The sequence below is a fragment of the Plectropomus leopardus genome, chromosome 9 (genome assembly GCF_026936395.1).
Source record: "Plectropomus leopardus strain MGB_pleo_1.0 chromosome 9, ASM2693639v1, whole genome shotgun sequence".
Classification (NCBI taxonomy): domain Eukaryota; kingdom Metazoa; phylum Chordata; class Actinopteri; order Perciformes; family Serranidae; genus Plectropomus; species Plectropomus leopardus.
This window is the reverse complement of record NC_142184.1, coordinates 2092706-2112320: the sequence shown is the minus strand read 5'-3', so window position 1 is coordinate 2112320 and position 19615 is coordinate 2092706. Positions and strand designations below refer to the sequence as shown.

General features: G+C 36.7%; 1 protein-coding gene across 1 annotated transcript in view; it reads left to right on the top strand.

Moving 5' to 3' along the window:
* The window catches only part of usp11 (ubiquitin specific peptidase 11), a 40805-nt gene extending 22623 nt beyond the window's left edge, over positions 1–18182 (top strand). The window contains exons 17-21 of the mRNA XM_088081595.1: positions 14584–14696; positions 14893–15042; positions 15854–15969; positions 16133–16221; positions 17320–18182. Coding sequence (XP_087937721.1) covers positions 14584–14696; positions 14893–15042; positions 15854–15969; positions 16133–16221; positions 17320–17514 — 663 coding nt within the window. The 3' untranslated portion in view covers positions 17515–18182. The remainder of the gene's footprint in view (positions 1–14583; positions 14697–14892; positions 15043–15853; positions 15970–16132; positions 16222–17319) is intronic.
* The last annotated feature ends 1433 nt before the right edge of the window (positions 18183–19615 follow it).

Here is a 19615-nt window from a genome sequence, read left to right as displayed (position 1 = left end):
CGTAAAAACGACCCAGAAAGCAAGGCTATAGTATGGCAAAAATGTCAAAAAATGACATGTCCCAAAAACAGCTGAAAACTGTTTAAATCAGCTTCAAATAGCGCGCTGAGACACGCCATAGCACAGAAAGTTGCAAAAACGGCCGAAAAATAACAAAATATGGCATGTCGAAAAAACGACCCAGAAAGCAAGGCTATAGTATGGCAAAAATGTCAAAAAATGACATGTCCCAAAAACAGCTGAAAATACCTTAAAACAGCTTTAAATCGCGCGATGAGACACGCCATCGCATAGAAAGTTGCAAAAACGGCCGAAAAATGACAAAATATGGCATGTCGAAAAAACGACCCAGAAAAGCAAGGCTATAGTATGGCAAAAATGTCAAAAGATGACATGTCCCAAAAATCGCTGAAAATACCTTAAAACAACTTTAAATAGCGTGCTTAGACACGCCATAGCATAGAAAGTTGCAAAAAGGGCCAAAAAATAACAAAATATGACATGTCGAAAAAACGACTCAGAAAGCAAGGCTATAGTATGGCAAAAATGTCAAAAAATGACATGTCCCAAAAACAGCTGAAAACTGTTTAAATCAGCTTCAAATAGCGCGCTGAGACACGCCATAGCATAGAAAGTTGCAAGAACAGCCAAAAAATGACAAAATATGGCATGTCGAAAAAACGACCCAGAAAGCAAGGCTATAGTATGGCAAAAATGTCAAAAAATGACATGTCCCAAAAACAGCTGAAAATACCTTAAAACAACTTTAAATCGCGCGCTGAGACACGCCATCGCATAGAAAGTTGCAAAAACGGCCGAAAAATGACAAAATATGGCATGTCGAAAAAACGACCCAGAAAGCAAGGCTATAGTATGGCAAAAATGTCAAAAAATGACATGTCCCAAAAACAGCTGAAAACTGTTCAAAACAGCTTTAAATAGCGTGCTAAGACACGCCATCGCATAGAAAGTTGCAAAAACGGCCGAAAAATAACAAAATATGGCATGTCGAAAAATTGACCCAAAAAGCAAGGCTATAGTATGGCAAAAATGTCAAAAAATGACATGTCCCAAAAATCACTGAAAATACCTTAAAACAACTTTAAATAGCGTGCTTAGACACGCCATAGCATAGAAAGTTGCAAAAAGGGCCAAAAAATAACAAAATATGACATGTCGAAAAAACGACTCAGAAAGCAAGGCTATAGTATGGCAAAAATGTCAAAAAATGACATGTCCCAAAAACAGCTGAAAATACCTTAAAACAGCTTTAAATTTCACGCTGAGGCACGCCATAGCATAGAAAGTTGAAAAAACGGCAGAAAAATAAAAAATATGGCATGTCGAAAAAACGACCCAGAAAAGCAAGGCTATAGTATGGCAAAAATGTCAAAAGATGACATGTCCCAAAAACAGCTGAAAACTGTTTAAATCAGCTTCAAATAGCGCGCTGAGGCACGCCATAGCACAGAAAGTTGCAAAAACGGCCGAAAAATAACAAAATATGGCATGTCGAAAAAACGACCCAGAAAGCAAGGCTATAGTATGGCAAAAATGTCAAAAAATGACATGTCCCAAAAACAGCTGAAAACTGTTTAAATCAGCTTCAAATAGCGCGCTGAGGCACGCCATAGCAGAGAAAGGTGCAAAAACGGCCGAAAAATAACAAAATATGGCATGTCGAAAAAACGACCCAGAAAGCAAGGCTATAGTATGGCAAAAATGTCAAAAAATGGCATGTCCCAAAAACAGCTGAAAATACCTTAAAACAACTTTAAATCGCGCGCTGAGACACGCCATAGCATAGAAAGTTGCAAAAACGGCCGAAAAATAACAAAATATGGCATGTCGAAAAAACGACCCAGAAAGCAAGGCTATAGTATGGCAAAAATGTCAAAAAATGACATGTCCTAAAACAGCTGAAAACTGTTCAAAACAGCTTTAAATAGCGTATAAGACACGCCATAGCACAGAAAGTTGCAAAAACGGCCGAAAAATAAAAAATTTGGCATGTCGAAAAATTGACCCAGAAAGCAAGGCTATAGTATGGCAAAAATGTCAAAAAATGACATGTCCCAAAAATCGCTGAAAATACCTTAAAACAACTTTAAATCGCGCGCTGAGACACGCCATAGCACAGAAAGTTGCAAAAACGGCCGAAAAATAACAAAATATGGCATGTCGAAAAAACGACCCAGAAAGCAAGGCTATAGTATGGCAAAAATGTCAAAAAATGACATGTCCCAAAAACAGCTGAAAATACCTTAAAACAACTTTAAATCGCGCGCTGAGACACGCCATCGCATAGAAAGTTGCAAAAACGGCCGAAAAATAACAAAATTTGGCATGTCGAAAAATTGACCCAGAAAGCAAGGCTATAGTATGGCAAAAATGTCAAAAAATGACATGTCCCAAAAACAGCTGAAAATACCTTAAAACAGCTTTAAATAGCGCGCTGAGGCACGCCATAGCATAGAAAGTTGCAAAAACGGCCGAAAAATAAAAAATTTGGCATGTCGAAAAATTGACCCAGAAAGCAAGGCTATAGTATGGCAAAAATGTCAAAAAATGACATGTCCCAAAAACAGCTGAAAACTGTTCAAAACAGCTTTAAATAGCGCGCTGAGACACGCCATCGCATAGAAAGTTGCAAAAACAGCCAAAAAATGACAAAATATGGCATGTCGAAAAAACGACCCAGAAAGCAAGGCTATAGTATGGCAAAAATGTCAAAAAATGACATGTCCCAAAAACAGTTGAAACTACCTTAAAACAACTTTAAATTTCACGCTGAGACACGCCATAGCATAGAAAGTTGCAAAAACGGCCGAAAAATAAAAAATTTGGCATGTCGAAAAATTGACCCAGAAAGCAAGGCTATAGTATGGCAAAAATGTCAAAAAATGACAAGTCCCAAAAACAGCTGAAAATACCTTAAAACAGCTTTAAATAGCGTGCTTAGATACGCCATCGCACACAAAGTTGCAAAAATGGCTAAAAAACCCCAAAATATGGCATGTTGAAAAAATGACCCAAAGAGCAAGTTCAATTCAGTTTATTTATTGTCATTTCAATCTCACCTTACAGTGATCAAAATGAAATTTCATTGCAGTTGGCTCATCATAATGCAGGATAAAAAACAACAGCAAGTATTTACATAAAAAGTATAAAATGTGCCAACACAATTAGGTGTTACAAAATAAGAAACTGCATATAAAAGTGCTATACAGGATATAAATAATTATTGCACATGTATATATTTATGTTGTATTGCACAGTCCAATGAGGCAGTCCTGTGTGGGTGTGTGGAGGGCTCATTGACTTGAGTTTGACAGTCTTGTGGTCTGTGGGAGGAAGCTGTGGCAGAACCTGGCTGTACTGCTTCGGAGGCTGCAGAGCCTCTTTCCAGAGTTTAGCAGCGAGAACGGTCCATGATGGAGGTGTGAGGAGTCTCTGCTGATGTAATGAGCTCTGGTCAGGCAGCGTTTTTTTTACAACATCTTGGATGGGAGGAAGTGAAGTCCCAATGATTTTTTGGGCTGTCCTCACCACCCTCTGCAGGGACTTCCAGTCAGAGGAACTGCAGGCTCCAGCCCAGACAGACATGCATGTGGTTAGGATACTCTCTATAGTAGAAGGTGGAGACGATTGGAGGTGGGGTGTGTGCTCTCTTCATCCAGCGCAGAAAGTGCATGCACTGGTGACCTCTCTTTACAAGAGCTTCAGTGGGATATAATATGGCAAAGATGTCAAAAAATGACATTTCCCCAAAAAAGCTTAAAAAAGCTAAAAACTGCATGAAATCGCATGCCGACAAACACCGTGGTATAGAGTGTTATTAAAAGTGAAAAAATACCATGATATGGGATGTCGAAAAAATGACCCAAAAGGTAAGGCTATAGTATGGCAAAAATGTCAAAAAATGGCATGTCCCAAAAACAGTTGAAACTACCTTAAAACAACTTTAAATTTCACGCTGAGACACGCCATAGCATAGAAAGTTGCAAAAACGGCCGAAAAATAACAAAATATGGCATGTCGAAAAAACGACCCAAAAAGCAAGGCTATAGTATGGCAAAAATGTCAAAAAATGACATGTCCCAAAAACAGCTGAAAACTGTTCAAATCAGCTTTAAATCGCGCGCTGAGACACGCCATAGCATAGAAAGTTGCAAAAACGGCCAAAAAGACCAAAATATGGCATGTCGAAAAATTGACCCAAAAAGCAAGGCTATAGTATGGCAAAAATGTCAAAAAATGACATGTCCCAAAAATCACTGAAAATACCTTAAAACAACTTTAAATAGCGTGCTTAGACACGCCATAGCATAGAAAGTTGCAAAAAGGGCCAAAAAATAACAAAATATGACATGTCGAAAAAACGACTCCAGAAAGCAAGGCTATAGTATGGCAAAATGTCAAAAAATGACATGTCCCAAAAACAGCTGAAAACTGTTTAAATCAGCTTCAAATAAGGCTGAGGCACGCCATACATAGCACAGAAAGTTGCAAAAACGGCCGAAAAATAACAAAATATGGCATGTCGAAAAAACGACCCAGAAAGCAAGGCTATAGTATGGCAAAAATGTCAAAAAATGACATGTCCCAAAAACAGCTGAAAATACCTTAAAACAGCTTTAAATCGCGCGCTGAGACACGCCATCGCATAGAAAGTTGCAAAAACGGCCGAAAAATAACAAAATATGGCATGTCGAAAAAACGACCCAGAAAGCAAGGCTATAGTATGGCAAAAATGTCAAAAAATGACATGTCCCAAAAACAGCTGAAAACTGTTCAAAACAGCTTTAAATAGCGTGCTTAGACACGCCATAGCATAGAAAGTTGCAAAAACGGCCGAAAAATAACAAAATTTGGCATGTCGAAAAATTGACCCAGAAAGCAAGGCTATAGTATGGCAAAAATGTCAAAAAATGACATGTCCCAAAAATCACTGAAAATACCTTAAAACAACTTTAAATAGCGTGCTTAGACACGCCATAGCATAGAAAGTTGCAAAAAGGGCCAAAAAATAACAAAATATGACATGTCGTAAAAACGACCCAGAAAGCAAGGCTATAGTATGGCAAAATGCCAAAAAATGACATGTCCCAAAAACAGCTGAAAATACCTTAAAACAGCTTTAAATTTCACGCTGAGGCACGCCATAGCATAGAAAGTTGCAAAAACGGCCGAAAAATAACAAAATATGGCATGTTGAAAAAACGACCCAGAAAGCAAGGCTATAGTATGGCAAAAATGTCAAAAAATGACATGTCCCAAAAACAGCTGAAAACTGCTCAAAACAGCTTTAAATAGCGCGCTAAGACACGCCATCGCATAGAAAGTTGCAAAAACGGCCGAAAAATAACAAAATTTGGCATGTCGAAAAATTGACCCAGAAAGCAAGGCTATAGTATGGCAAAAATGTCAAAAAATGACATGTCCCAAAAACAGCTGAAAACTGTTCAAAACAGCTTTAAATAGCGTGCTTAGACACGCCATAGCATAGAAAGTTGCAAAAACGGCCGAAAAATAACAAAATTTGGCATGTCGAAAAATTGACCCAGAAAGCAAGGCTATAGTATGGCAAAAATGTCAAAAAATGACATGTCCCAAAAATCGCTGAAAATACCTTAAAACAACTTTAAATCGCGCGCTGAGACACGCCATAGCACAGAAAGTTGCAAAAACGGCCGAAAAATAACAAAATATGGCATGTCGAAAAACGACCCAGAAAGCAAGGCTATAGTATGGCAAAAATGTCAAAAAATGACATGTCCCAAAAACAGCTGAAAATACCTTAAAACAGCTTTAAATCGCGCGATGAGACACGCCATCGCATAGAAAGTTGCAAAAACGGCCGAAAAATAACAAAATTTGGCATGTCGAAAAATTGACCCAGAAAGCAAGGCTATAGTATGGCAAAAATGGCAAAAAATGACATGTCCCAAAAACAGCTGAAAATACCTTAAAACAGCTTCAAATAGCGCGCTGAGACACGCCATAGCACAGAAAGTTGCAAAAACGGCCGAAAAATAAAAAATTTGGCATGTCGAAAAATTGACCCAGAAAGCAAGGCTATAGTATGGCAAAAATGTCAAAAAATGACATGTCCCAAAAACAGCTGAAAACTGTTCAAAACAGCTTTAAATAGCGCGCTGAGACACGCCATCGCATAGAAAGTTGCAAAAACAGCCAAAAAATGACAAAATATGGCATGTCGAAAAAACGACCCAGAAAGCAAGACTATAGTATGGCAAAAATGTCAAAAATGACATGTCCCAAAAACAGTTGAAACTACCTTAAAACAACTTTAAATTTCACGCTGAGACACGCCATATAGCATAGAAAGTTCCAAAAACTCCAGAAAAATAAAAAATTTGGCATGTCGAAAAATTGACCCAGAAAGCAAGGCTATAGTATGGCAAAAATGTCAAAAAATGACAAGTCCCAAAAACAGCTGAAAATACCTTAAAACAGCTTTAAATAGCGTGCTTAGATACGCCATCGCACACAAAGTTGCAAAAATGGCTAAAAAACCCCAAAATATGGCATGTTGAAAAAATGACCCAAAGAGCAAGTTCAATTCAGTTTATTTATTGTCATTTTAATCTCACCTTACAGTGACCAAAATGAAATTTCTTTGCAGTTGGCTCATCATAATGCAGGATAAAAAACAACAGCAAGTATTTACATAAAAAGTATAAAATGTGCCAACACAATTAGGTGTTACAAAATAAGAAACTGCATATAAAAGTGCTATACAGGATATAAATAATTATTGCACATGTATATATTTATGTTGTATTACACAGTCCAATGAGGCAGTCCTGTGTGGGTGTGTGGAGGGCTCATTGACTTGAGTTTGACAGTCTTATGGTCTGTGGGAGGGAGCTGTCGCAGAACCTGGCTGTACTGCTTCGGAGGCTGCAGAACCTCGTTCCAGAGTTTAGCGGCGAGAACGGTCCATGATGGAGGTGTGAGGAGTCTCTGCTGATGTAATGAGCTCTGGTCAGGCAGCTTTTTTTTACAACATCCCAATGATTTTTTGGGCTGTCCTCACCACCCTCTGCAGGGACTTCCAGTCAGAGGAACTGCAGGCTCCAGCCCAGACAGACATGCATGTGGTTAGGATACTCTCTATAGTAGAAGGTGGAGAGGATTGGAGGTGGGGTGTGTGCTCTCTTCATCCAGCGCAGAAAGTGCATGCACTGCTGACCTCTCTTTACAAGAGCTTCAGTGGGATATAATATGGCAAAGATGTCAAAAAATGACATTTCCCTAAAAAAGCTTAAAAAAGCTAAAAACTGCATGAAATCGCATGCCGACAAACACTGTGCTAAAGAGTGTTATTAAAAGTGAAAAAATACCATGATATGGGATGTCGAAAAAATGACCCAAAAGGTAAGGCTATAGTATGGCAAAAATGTCAAAAAATGGCATGTCCCAAAAACAGTTGAAACTACCTTAAAACAACTTTAAATTTCACGCTGAGACACGCCATAGCATAGAAAGTTGCAAAAACGGCCAAAAAGACCAAAATATGGAATGTCAAAAAAATGACCAAGAAAGCAAGGCTATAGTATGGCAAAAATGTCAAAAATGACATGTCCCAAAAACAGCTGAAAACTGTTCAAATCAGCTTTAAATAGCGCGCTGAGACACGCCATAGCATAGAAAGTTGCAAAAACGGCCAAAAAGACCAAAATATGGCATGTCGAAAAATTGACCCAAAAAGCAAGGCTATAGTATGGCAAAAATGTCAAAAAATGACATGTCCCAAAAATCACTGAAAATACCTTAAAACAACTTTAAATAGCGTGCTTAGACACGCCATAGCATAGAAAGTTGCAAAAAGGGCCAAAAAATAACAAAATATGACATGTCGAAAAAACGACTCAGAAAGCAAGGCTATAGTATGGCAAAAATGTCAAAAAATGACATGTCCCAAAAACAGCTGAAAACTGTTTAAATCAGCTTCAAATAGCGCGCTGAGGCACGCCATATAGCACAGAAAGTTGCAAAACGGCCAAAAAATAACAAAATATGGCATGTCGAAAAATTGACCCAGAAAGCAAGGCTATAGTATGGCAAAAATGTCAAAAAATGACATGTCCCAAAAACAGCTGAAAATACCTTAAAACAACTTTAAATCGCGCGCTGAGACACGCCATAGCATAGAAAGTTGCAAAAACGGCCGAAAAATAACAAAATATGGCATGTCGAAAAAACGACCCAGAAAGCAAGGCTATAGTATGGCAAAAATGTCAAAAAATGACATGTCCCAAAAACAGCTGAAAACTGTTCAAAACAGCTTTAAATAGCGTGCTAAGACACGCCATAGCATAGAAAGTTGCAAAAACGGCCGAAAAATAAAAAATTTGGCATGTCGAAAAATTGACCCAGAAAGCAAGGCTATAGTATGGCAAAAATGTCAAAAAATGACATGTCCCAAAAACAGCTGAAAATACCTTAAAACAACTTTAAATCGCGCGCTGAGACACGCCATAGCATAGAAAGTTGCAAAAACGGCCGAAAAATAACAAAATATGACATGTCGTAAAAACGACCCAGAAAGCAAGGCTATAGTATGGCAAAAATGTCAAAAAATGACATGTCCCAAAAATCGCTGAAAATACCTTAAAACAACTTTAAATAGCGTTAGACACGCCATAGCACAGAAAGTTGCAAAAAGGGCCAAAAAATAACAAAATATGACATGTCGAAAAAACGACTCAGAAAGCAAGGCTATAGTATGGCAAAAATGTCAAAAAATGACATGTCCCAAAAACAGCTGAAAACTGTTTAAATCAGCTTCAAATAGCGCGCTGAGACACGCCATAGCACAGAAAGTTGCAAAAACGGCCGAAAAATAACAAAATATGGCATGTCGAAAAAACGACCCAGAAAGCAAGGCTATAGTATGGCAAAAATGTCAAAAAATGACATGTCCCAAAAACAGCTGAAAATACCTTAAAACAACTTTAAATCGCGCGCTGAGACACGCCATAGCACAGAAAGTTGCAAAAACGGCCGAAAAATGACAAAATATGGCATGTCGAAAAAACGACCCAGAAAGCAAGGCTATAGTATGGCAAAAATGTCAAAAAATGACATGTCCCAAAAATCACTGAAAATACCTTAAAACAACTTTAAATAGCGTGCTTAGACACGCCATAGCATAGAAAGTTGCAAAAAGGGCCAAAAAATAACAAAATATGACATGTCGAAAAAACGACTCAGAAAGCAAGGCTATAGTATGGCAAAAATGTCAAAAAATGACATGTCCCAAAAACAGCTGAAAATACCTTAAAACAACTTTAAATCGCGCGCTGAGACACGCCATAGCATAGAAAGTTGCAAAAACGGCCGAAAAATAACAAAATATGGCATGTCGAAAAAACGACCCAGAAAGCAAGGCTATAGTATGGCAAAAATGTCAAAAAATGACATGTCCCAAAAACAGCTGAAAACTGTTCAAAACAGCTTTAAATAGCGTGCTTAGACACGCCATAGCATAGAAAGTTGCAAAAACGGCCGAAAAATAACAAAATATGGCATGTCGAAAAAACGACCCAGAAAGCAAGGCTATAGTATGGCAAAAATGTCAAAAAATGACATGTCCCAAAAACAGCTGAAAATACCTTAAAACAGCTTTAAATTTCACGCTGAGGCACGCCATAGCATAGAAAGTTGCAAAAACGGCCAAAAAATAACAAAATATGACATGTCGTAAAAACGACCCAGAAAGCAAGGCTATAGTATGGCAAAAATGTCAAAAAATGACATGTCCCAAAAACAGCTGAAAACTGTTCAAATCAGCTTTAAATCGCGCGCTGAGACACGCCATAGCATAGAAAGTTGCAAAAACGGCCAAAAAGACCAAAATATGGCATGTCGAAAAATTGACCCAAAAAGCAAGGCTATAGTATGGCAAAAATGTCAAAAAATGACATGTCCCAAAAATCACTGAAAATACCTTAAAACAACTTTAAATAGCGTGCTTAGACACGCCATAGCATAGAAAGTTGCAAAAAGGGCCAAAAAATAACAAAATATGACATGTCGAAAAAACGACCCAGAAAGCAAGGCTATAGTATGGCAAAAATGTCAAAAAATGACATGTCCCAAAAACAGCTGAAAACTGTTTAAATCAGCTTCAAATAGCGCGCTGAGGCACGCCATAGCACAGAAAGTTGCAAAAACGGCCGAAAAATAACAAAATATGGCATGTCGAAAAAACGACCCAGAAAGCAAGGCTATAGTATGGCAAAAATGTCAAAAAATGACATGTCCCAAAAACAGCTGAAAATACCTTAAAACAACTTTAAATCGCGCGCTGAGACACGCCATAGCATAGAAAGTTGCAAAAACGGCCGAAAAATAACAAAATATCACATGTCGTAAAAACGACCCAGAAAGCAAGGCTATAGTATGGCAAAAATGCCAAAAAATGACATGTCCCAAAAACAGCTGAAAATACCTTAAAACAGCTTTAAATTTCACGCTGAGGCACGCCATAGCATAGAAAGTTGCAAAAACGGCCGAAAAATAACAAAATATGGCATGTCGAAAAAACGACCCAGAAAGCAAGGCTATAGTATGGCAAAAATGTCAAAAAATGACATGTCCCAAAAACAGCTGAAAACTGTTCAAAACAGCTTTAAATAGCGTGCTTAGACACGCCATAGCATAGAAAGTTGCAAAAACGGCCGAAAAATAACAAAATTTGGCATGTCGAAAAATTGACCCAGAAAGCAAGGCTATAGTATGGCAAAAATGTCAAAAAATGACATGTCCCAAAAATCGCTGAAAATACCTTAAAACAACTTTAAATAGCGTGCTTAGACACGCCATAGCATAGAAAGTTGCAAAAAGGGCCAAAAAATAACAAAATATGACATGTCGTAAAAACGACCCAGAAAGCAAGGCTATAGTATGGCAAAAATGTCAAAAAATGACATGTCCCAAAAACAGCTGAAAATACCTTAAAACAGCTTTAAATTTCACGCTGAGGCACGCCATAGCATAGAAAGTTGCAAAAACGGCCAAAAAATAACAAAATATGACATGTCGTAAAAACGACCCAGAAAGCAAGGCTATAGTATGGCAAAAATGTCAAAAAATGACATGTCCCAAAAACAGCTGAAAACTGCTTAAAACAACTTTAAATCGCGCGCTGAGACACGCCATAGCACAGAAAGTTGCAAAAACGGCCGAAAAATAACAAAATATGGCATGTCGAAAAAACGACCCAGAAAGCAAGGCTATAGTATGGCAAAAATGTCAAAAAATGACATGTCCCAAAAACAGCTGAAAATACCTTAAAACAACTTTAAATCGCGCGCTGAGACACGCCATAGCATAGAAAGTTGCAAAAACGGCCGAAAAATAACAAAATATGGCATGTCGAAAAAACGACCCAGAAAGCAAGGCTATAGTATGGCAAAAATGTCAAAAAATGACATGTCCCAAAAATCGCTGAAAATACCTTAAAACAACTTTAAATAGCGTGCTTAGACACGCCATAGCACAGAAAGTTGCAAAAACGGCCGAAAAATAACAAAATATGGCATGTCGAAAAAACGACCCAGAAAGCAAGGCTATAGTATGGCAAAAATGTCAAAAAATGACATGTCCCAAAAACAGCTGAAAATACCTTAAAACAGCTTTAAATCACGCGCTGAGACACGCCATCGCATAGAAAGTTGCAAAACGGCAAAAAATAACAAAATTTGGCATGTCGAAAAATTGACCCAGAAAGCAAGGCTATAGTATGGCAAAAATGTCAAAAAATGACATGTCCCAAAAATCGCTGAAAATACCTTAAAACAACTTTAAATAGCGTGCTTAGACACGCCATAGCATAGAAAGTTGCAAAAACGGCCAAAAAGACCAAAATATGGCATGTCGAAAAAACGACCCAGAAAGCAAGGCTATAGTATGGCAAAAATGTCAAAAAATGACATGTCCCAAAAACAGCTGAAAATACCTTAAAACAGCTTTAAATTTCACGCTGAGGCACGCCATAGCATAGAAAGTTGCAAAAACGGCCGAAAAATAACAAAATATGGCATGTTGAAAAATTGACCCAGAAAGCAAGGCTATAGTATGGCAAAAATGGCAAAAAATGACATGTCCCAAAAATCGCTGAAAATACCTTAAAACAACTTTAAATCGCGCGCTGAGACACGCCATAGCATAGAAAGTTGCAAAAACGGCCGAAAAATAACAAAATATGGCATGTCGAAAAAACGACCCAGAAAGCAAGGCTATAGTATGGCAAAAATGTCAAAAGATGACATGTCCCAAAAATCGCTGAAAACTGTTTAAAACAACTTTAAATAGCGGCTTAGACACGCCATAGCACAGAAAGTTGCAAAACCAAAAAAATAACAAAATATGGCATGTCGAAAAAACGACCCAGAAAGCAAGGCTATAGTATGGCAAAAATGTCAAAAAATGACATGTCCCAAAAATCGCTGAAAATACCTTAAAACAACTTTAAATAGCGTGCTTAGACACGCCATAGCATAGAAAGTTGCAAAAAGGGCCAAAAAATAACAAAATATGGCATGTCGTAAAAACGACCCAGAAAGCAAGGCTATAGTATGGCAAAAATGTCAATAAATGACATGTCCCAAAAACAGCTGAAAATACCTTTAAAACAGCTTTAAATTTCACGCTGAGACACGCCATAGCATAGAAAGTTGCAAAACGGTCAAAAATAACAAAATATGGCATGTTGAAAAATTGACCCAGAAAGCAAGGCTATACTATGGCAAAAAGGTCAAAAAATGACATGTCCCAAAAACAGCTGAAAATACCTTAAAACAACTTTAAATCACGCGCTGAGACACGCCATAGCACAGAAAGTTGCAAAAACGGCAGAAAAATAACAAAATATGGCATGTCGAAAAAACGACCCAGAAAGCAAGGCTATAGTATGGCAAAAATGTCAAAAAATGACATGTCCCAAAAACAGCTGAAAACTGTTCAAAACAGCTTTAAATAGCGTGCTTAGACACGCCATAGCATAGAAAGTTGCAAAAACGGCCGAAAAATAACAAAATTTGGCATGTCGAAAAATTGACCCAGAAAGCAAGGCTATAGTATGGCAAAAATGTCAAAAAATGACATGTCCCAAAAACAGCTGAAAATACCTTAAAACAACTTTAAATTTCACGCTGAGACATGCCATAGCATAGAAAGTTGCAAAAACGGCCGAAAAATAAAAAATATGGCATGTCGAAAAAACGACCCAGAAAAGCAAGGCTATAGTATGGCAAAAATGTCAAAAGATGACATGTCCCAAAAACAGCTGAAAACTGTTTAAATCAGCTTTAAATAGCGCTGAGGCACGCCATAGCACAGAAAGTTGCAAAACGTCAAAAAAATAACAAAATATGGCATGTCGAAAAAACGACCCAGAAAGCAAGGCTATAGTATGGCAAAAATGTCAAAAAATGACATGTCCCAAAAACAGCTGAAAATACCTTAAAACAACTTTAAATCGCGCGCTGAGACACGCCATAGCACAGAAAGTTGCAAAAACGGCCGAAAAATAACAAAATATGGCATGTCGAAAAATTGACCCAAAAAGCAAGGCTATAGTATGGCAAAAATGTCAAAAAATGACATGTCCCAAAAATCACTGAAAATACCTTAAAACAACTTTAAATAGCGTGCTTAGACACGCCATAGCATAGAAAGTTGCAAAAAGGGCCAAAAAATAACAAAATATGACATGTCGAAAAATTGACCCAGAAAGCAAGGCTATAGTATGGCAAAAATGTCAAAAAATGACATGTCCCAAAAACAGCTGAAAACTGTTCAAAACAGCTTTAATCAGCGCGCTGAGACACGCCATAGCACAGAAAGTTGCAAAAACGGCCGAAAAATAAAAAATTTGGCATGTCGAAAAATTGACCCAGAAAGCAAGGCTATAGTATGGCAAAAATGTCAAAAAATGACATGTCCCAAAAACAGCTGAAAACCTTTTTAAACCACATGAAATAGTGTGCCAAGATTCGCCATAGCATAGGATGTTGAAAAAAAGATCAAAAACCTGAGGATTTAACATGTCCAAAAAATCGCAGTAAAGGGCATACTATGGCGAGAAATGGCAAATTTTACATGTAGTACTGACACATTACTGTAAGACAGAGGTCCTACAGTAGTGTGTCCAAAAAAAACATCGCACATCATTTCGAAAAGACACTTCAAAAAATGTCCTAGCATATCATGTTTAAAAAGACAAAGTGTCATTGTATAGCAGGTGAAAAAAATCAGTGTAGAATAGCATGTCAATAAAAAGTATCATATGTCGAAAAAATCGAAAAAATACAGTCATAATATATCGTGTGTAAATAAAAAGTCAGCGTGGTGTGTTAGACAAACGTCAGGACAGAATGCTGGAGAAAGTCATCGTACAAAACGTAGAAAAACGTCACAGTTTGTGTCTTTGAAGGCATCTTTCAACACCGAAATTGTGTACATGAAAATAAAGTTATTGTAGTTTGGAGGTTAGAGAGAACGGAAACGTGATTTACGGTCTTCTGTGTCGTTCCTCGTCCCGTGTAGAAGTACGTCAAACACGCCAGCATGGAGGTCCCTCAGCAGCAGACCACGGTGCAGCTGCAGGAGTGCATCGAGCTGTTCACCACCGTGGAAACGCTGGAGGAGGAGAACCCATGGTAACACACACACACACACACACACGCACACACACACACACACACACACACACACACACACACACACACACACACACACACACACACGCACACACACACACACACACACACACACACACACACACACACGCCGTGATGAACAGCTGAGAGAGGTATCTGATGTGTGTGTGTGTGTGTGTGTGTGTGTGTGTGTAAGGTACTGTCCGGTGTGTAAGAAGCACCAGTTGGCCACAAAGAAACTGGACCTCTGGTCTCTGCCGGAGGTTCTCATCATCCACCTCAAGAGGTTCTCCTACACCAAGTTCACCAGAGAGAAGCTGGACAGCATCGTGGACTTCCCCCTGAGGTACACACACACACACACACACACACACACACACACACACACACACACACACACACACACACACACACACACACACACACACACACACACACACACAGGGCTGGGCGATACGGCTTTAAAATATTATCGCGGTATTTTGAAATCTCTTTTGGTGTAAACTGATAAAATATAAATTATGAAATGATCTTCAGTCTCGAATAAAGTGGCTGCTAATTCTAAAATGACGTTAAATAAACTAATGTTATCATGTTATAATTAAGCTGAATGTTATGGTGTTATAATAAAGTCAAACATGAAGGTTAATGAAGTCCTGTGGTGATTATTGGCTGATTATTGAGGCCAATATTTGCTGATTATCTGTATCTGTATTTTAATGACTGCTGATCATTAAAAAGTGTAAAGAAAACGTCAGCGTGGGAGGAACTTTTACTTTGTAAAACTTTTGTTTTTATTTTTTACATTTTTAATAAAGTTGCAGAGGAACTTGCTGTATTTGATGCTGAAAGTTTCAGTTTTGATTAAATATTTGCTAAAAGCGTTTAAGCTTTAAGTTTTGTGTAATATTCCAAATATTGACAAATATTTTTTTTCATTGTAAATGCATATTGGTTCCAAAAATCCGTTATCGGTTTCATTAATAAAAAATAAATTAAAGCGCACGGATGCAACACGTTATCAGACGACGTACACGAAATAAAACATGTAGAAACAATACTTTCTTTTATTGTCAGATTATAGTATTTCGTCATATCGCACAGTCCTAATAAACTCTGTGTGTGTGTGTGTGTGTGTGTGTGTGTTGTTGTTGCAGAGACCTGGATTTCTCAGGGTGCCTCCTGAGGAAAAGTCTGTCCAATGGGGAGCCTCCGAGCCGTTACGACCTCATCGCTGTGTCCAATCACTACGGAGGACTGAGAGACGGACATTGTAGGTCTCTTTGTTTTTTCTAAGCTCAGATGAATCACGTTTCACTTTCACTACGCCGTGCACTCACAGTGCTGTGTGTGTGTGTGTGTGTGTGTGTGTGTGTGTGTGTGTGTGTGTGTGTGTGTGTGTGTGTGTGTGTGTGTGTGTGCGTGCGCGTTCTCAGACACCAGTTACGCGTGCAACAAGGACAACGGTCAGTGGTATTACTTTGACGACAGTAAGGTGACGTACGCCAGAGAGGACCAGATCGTGGTGAGTGGAGACGGACGCTCAAAGACAAATTTACTTTTTTTGATGTTGATATTATGTCAACATTATTTCCTAAAACTTGTTAGTTATGGAGGACAAACGCTGCAATAATGAAAAAATAAAATTAATTAGTTAATTAGTTAATTAGTTTCTTTTTTTTTTTTTTCAGAAAAACATATTAGTGTCAGTGATGCCCGTATGAATAATTTACAACATATACTAATTTATTTTCTGAAAGTGGGACAGAGATAAAATAGAGTCGATAAAATGTTAAACACTGAATGTGATGAAAGTACGCTGTGCTGTATAATGTAATATATAATAACAGTTTCAGTTTCAGTAAAAATTGACATTAAAAAAGATGAAGGAATTAAATAATTGATTAAATGTGACTGTGTTAATTTGCTTATAGATTTATTTTCCTTTGTATTAATTCCTTTACTTTCTTCGCGTTATTAATTTATATTAATTTAAATCAATTCAAATTAGATAGATACCGTTAAGAAATAATTAAAATAAATATAATGAGAAATTAAATTAATAAGGGTATAAATATGAAAATAATACAAAAACAGAAATATCTATTCATCAGATTTTATCAAAAAATGACTGCGTACATAAATCGTTAAATATTTTTGGTTCAGTTAACGGCATGCTTGATTATCAAGTACTTTTTTCTTTTAGAATTAAAAAAAGAAGTACAATTAAAAAATAATTAATTAAAGGGAAAATTAACCAGGAAAGTTAAGAAATTAGGGAATCAAATACCAAAGAATCCAATCAGCTAATGTCTATATTAATTTTAATATTTTTTGTATATTTAATAGTGTGCTGATTTACATTTTCGTCTATTTATTTTTTCATTTAAAAATGAATAAATATAGAAAAATAAATTAATAGGAAAGTAAATTTAAACAGTAATATCAAATTATATCAGGTTTTATCAATCCATTATTTTGTATTTTTGGTACATTTCATGCAATAATAATTTATTTCTGCCGTCTGTAGTTTGTAACGAAACAACAATCAACAATCTCCAACACGCCTGATTAATGTGATATTATTTTAACGACATTAAACGTCGTCTCTCTCGTCTCGCAGACCAACGCTGCCTACGTCTTGTTCTACCACCGACAAGACAAGATCAGAAAACCCACTCTGCCCGCCCCCAACGCAAGCCCCGCCTCCTCCACCCAGCCCGCCAACGACATCACTTCCTGCAAAGACGATGATGCAGAGCTGGGCGGTGCCGCCGCGGCCGCCGCCTCCTCCTACGTCTCCATGGAAACGGAATAAATGAACTCTCAAGATTTAGTTAAATTCCACTTTACGGTAATTTTTGTTTTTCATCAGAACATCGGGCCTTTTTTTTCCGTTTAGTTTTTATCTTATTTTTAACGACACTTGAACTTTCTCTGATTATTTCTTTCCCCCAAATCCTAAAAACAGCTCGGCTGCTTCTCTTCTCTCGAAAAGTCGCCGTGTGCTCGGAGGATAACGTGGCCGCGTGTTTCTCAGGTAGTTTGAAGGTGATCTCACTTTTAGACCGTTAATTTGAGCCGAAACTCGACGTTAAATATTCCCGTTTGAAGTGACGTCTGTTTCCTGAAGTCTGGAGCGAGCGTGCAGAATAATTATTGATTTTTACTATAACCTGATTTATTATCCTGCATATTAATGACGCATTACACGACTCAAACTAGAGAAATAAAGAGATCTTTCACTTTTAATGAATAATTTTATGTCCTTATTCTGTCTTTAAATAAACTCATTTCACCTGAAATCCACATTAAAATGGAATACTAAAGATGTGAAGACGCTTTTTAGAAAATGTCTCCGGGCGGCGCGCAGTGAGACGTGCTCGCAGTGTGCTGCTTTAAAATTAATTTTGTTTCATTATAATAATGTAATTTACAGTAATTCATTTCGTTATTAGGTGGCACATTGTTTACACGACTTAAATATATATTTGTCATTTAAAATCTCTACTTAAAGGAGAGATGTAAAAAAAAAACATTTGATTTGCCAAATAAATTTTCTCCCTTTAAACGACGAATTATTAATTACAATTTCAAGTATGAATTTACTCGACTTTTTAATATTTCCACTTGTGATATCTTTAATTAAAGGCGGCGCTCACTGAGATTTGTTAGCAGTGTGCTGCTTTAATATTAATTTAAATTATAATAATGTTATTTATTATAATTTAATTGTTAAGTGGCACTTTGCTCACATGACTTGTTTTAAAATTAAATGATTTATTCATTTAAAGACAAGATTTTAAAAAATACTGCTCTTCAGTTCAGGAGATTTAAATAAAAAATATCATTTCAGTTATTTTTTTAAATGACTCAAAGTAGAAATATACATTTAAAGAAATTTCACTTTTCACTGACAATTTCACTTGAACAAGTAATAATTTTATGTCCTATGTTTTTAAATGATCAATAATTAAAATTTCATTTGCAATCCTAAAAATGTCTTGTGAATAGATTTTAAGATTTAACATTATTTATATTCCATCTCAGTTTATTTGCTTTAATATTGACACTTTCCACTGAATTATATCTTTAATTTAAAGGCAGCGCTCAGTATGTCAGTTACTTACACGTCTGCTTAAGGCCTTTGAAAAATGTTTTATTCTATTCTGCTATAAATTAAATTATTTTAAATTAAATTACATTTAAATAATTAATTCATCGTTAAAAAGCAAAATAAGAAAATACTGCTCTTGAGTTCTATAATCGATCATTTAAATCCAATTCAAAATATTTAAATGCAAAACAAAAGTAATTTATTAGTTTGTAATTGATACTTTTTCAAACTGATTATAATAAAACAGTAAAAATGAATAATTATTCAGGCGCTGCACCAGGGTCCATATGATGAGGATTCATTTGATGATAAAAAGCTAAAAGGACTGCAGTTATATTTCGATAGTTTTTTTTATTTTCATTATTTCTGACAAAAAGTCTGAAAACTTGTAAACAGTGAAATTCGTTCATTCTGTGATCAAAGATTCAGTTTTTAACATCGACGAAAAAAAGCAATAAAATCTCAAAATAAATGAGTTGTTTTATCATTTAAATTAACTTTAACTGTCTGCAGACAAAATATTCAACTGATCCAACTTTTAGCAATTTTTTTATTTTATTTTAAGTGGCGCAGCGTGGAGGGGATTGTGGGTAATCACAGGAGTGTGTTTATAGCAGAGAAATTTAATTTAACATTGAACAAAGCTGCCAGGGACGAGAAATATATCTTTGTTTGTATATTTTGGTTGTTTTCTTCTGGTATTTATTTTTTTAAAGGAATAATTCCAGCTGTCACGACTACAGTTTTTGTTTCGATGATTTGAACTTTTGATCCGACTGGTGCAGGACATTGAGATGCTTAT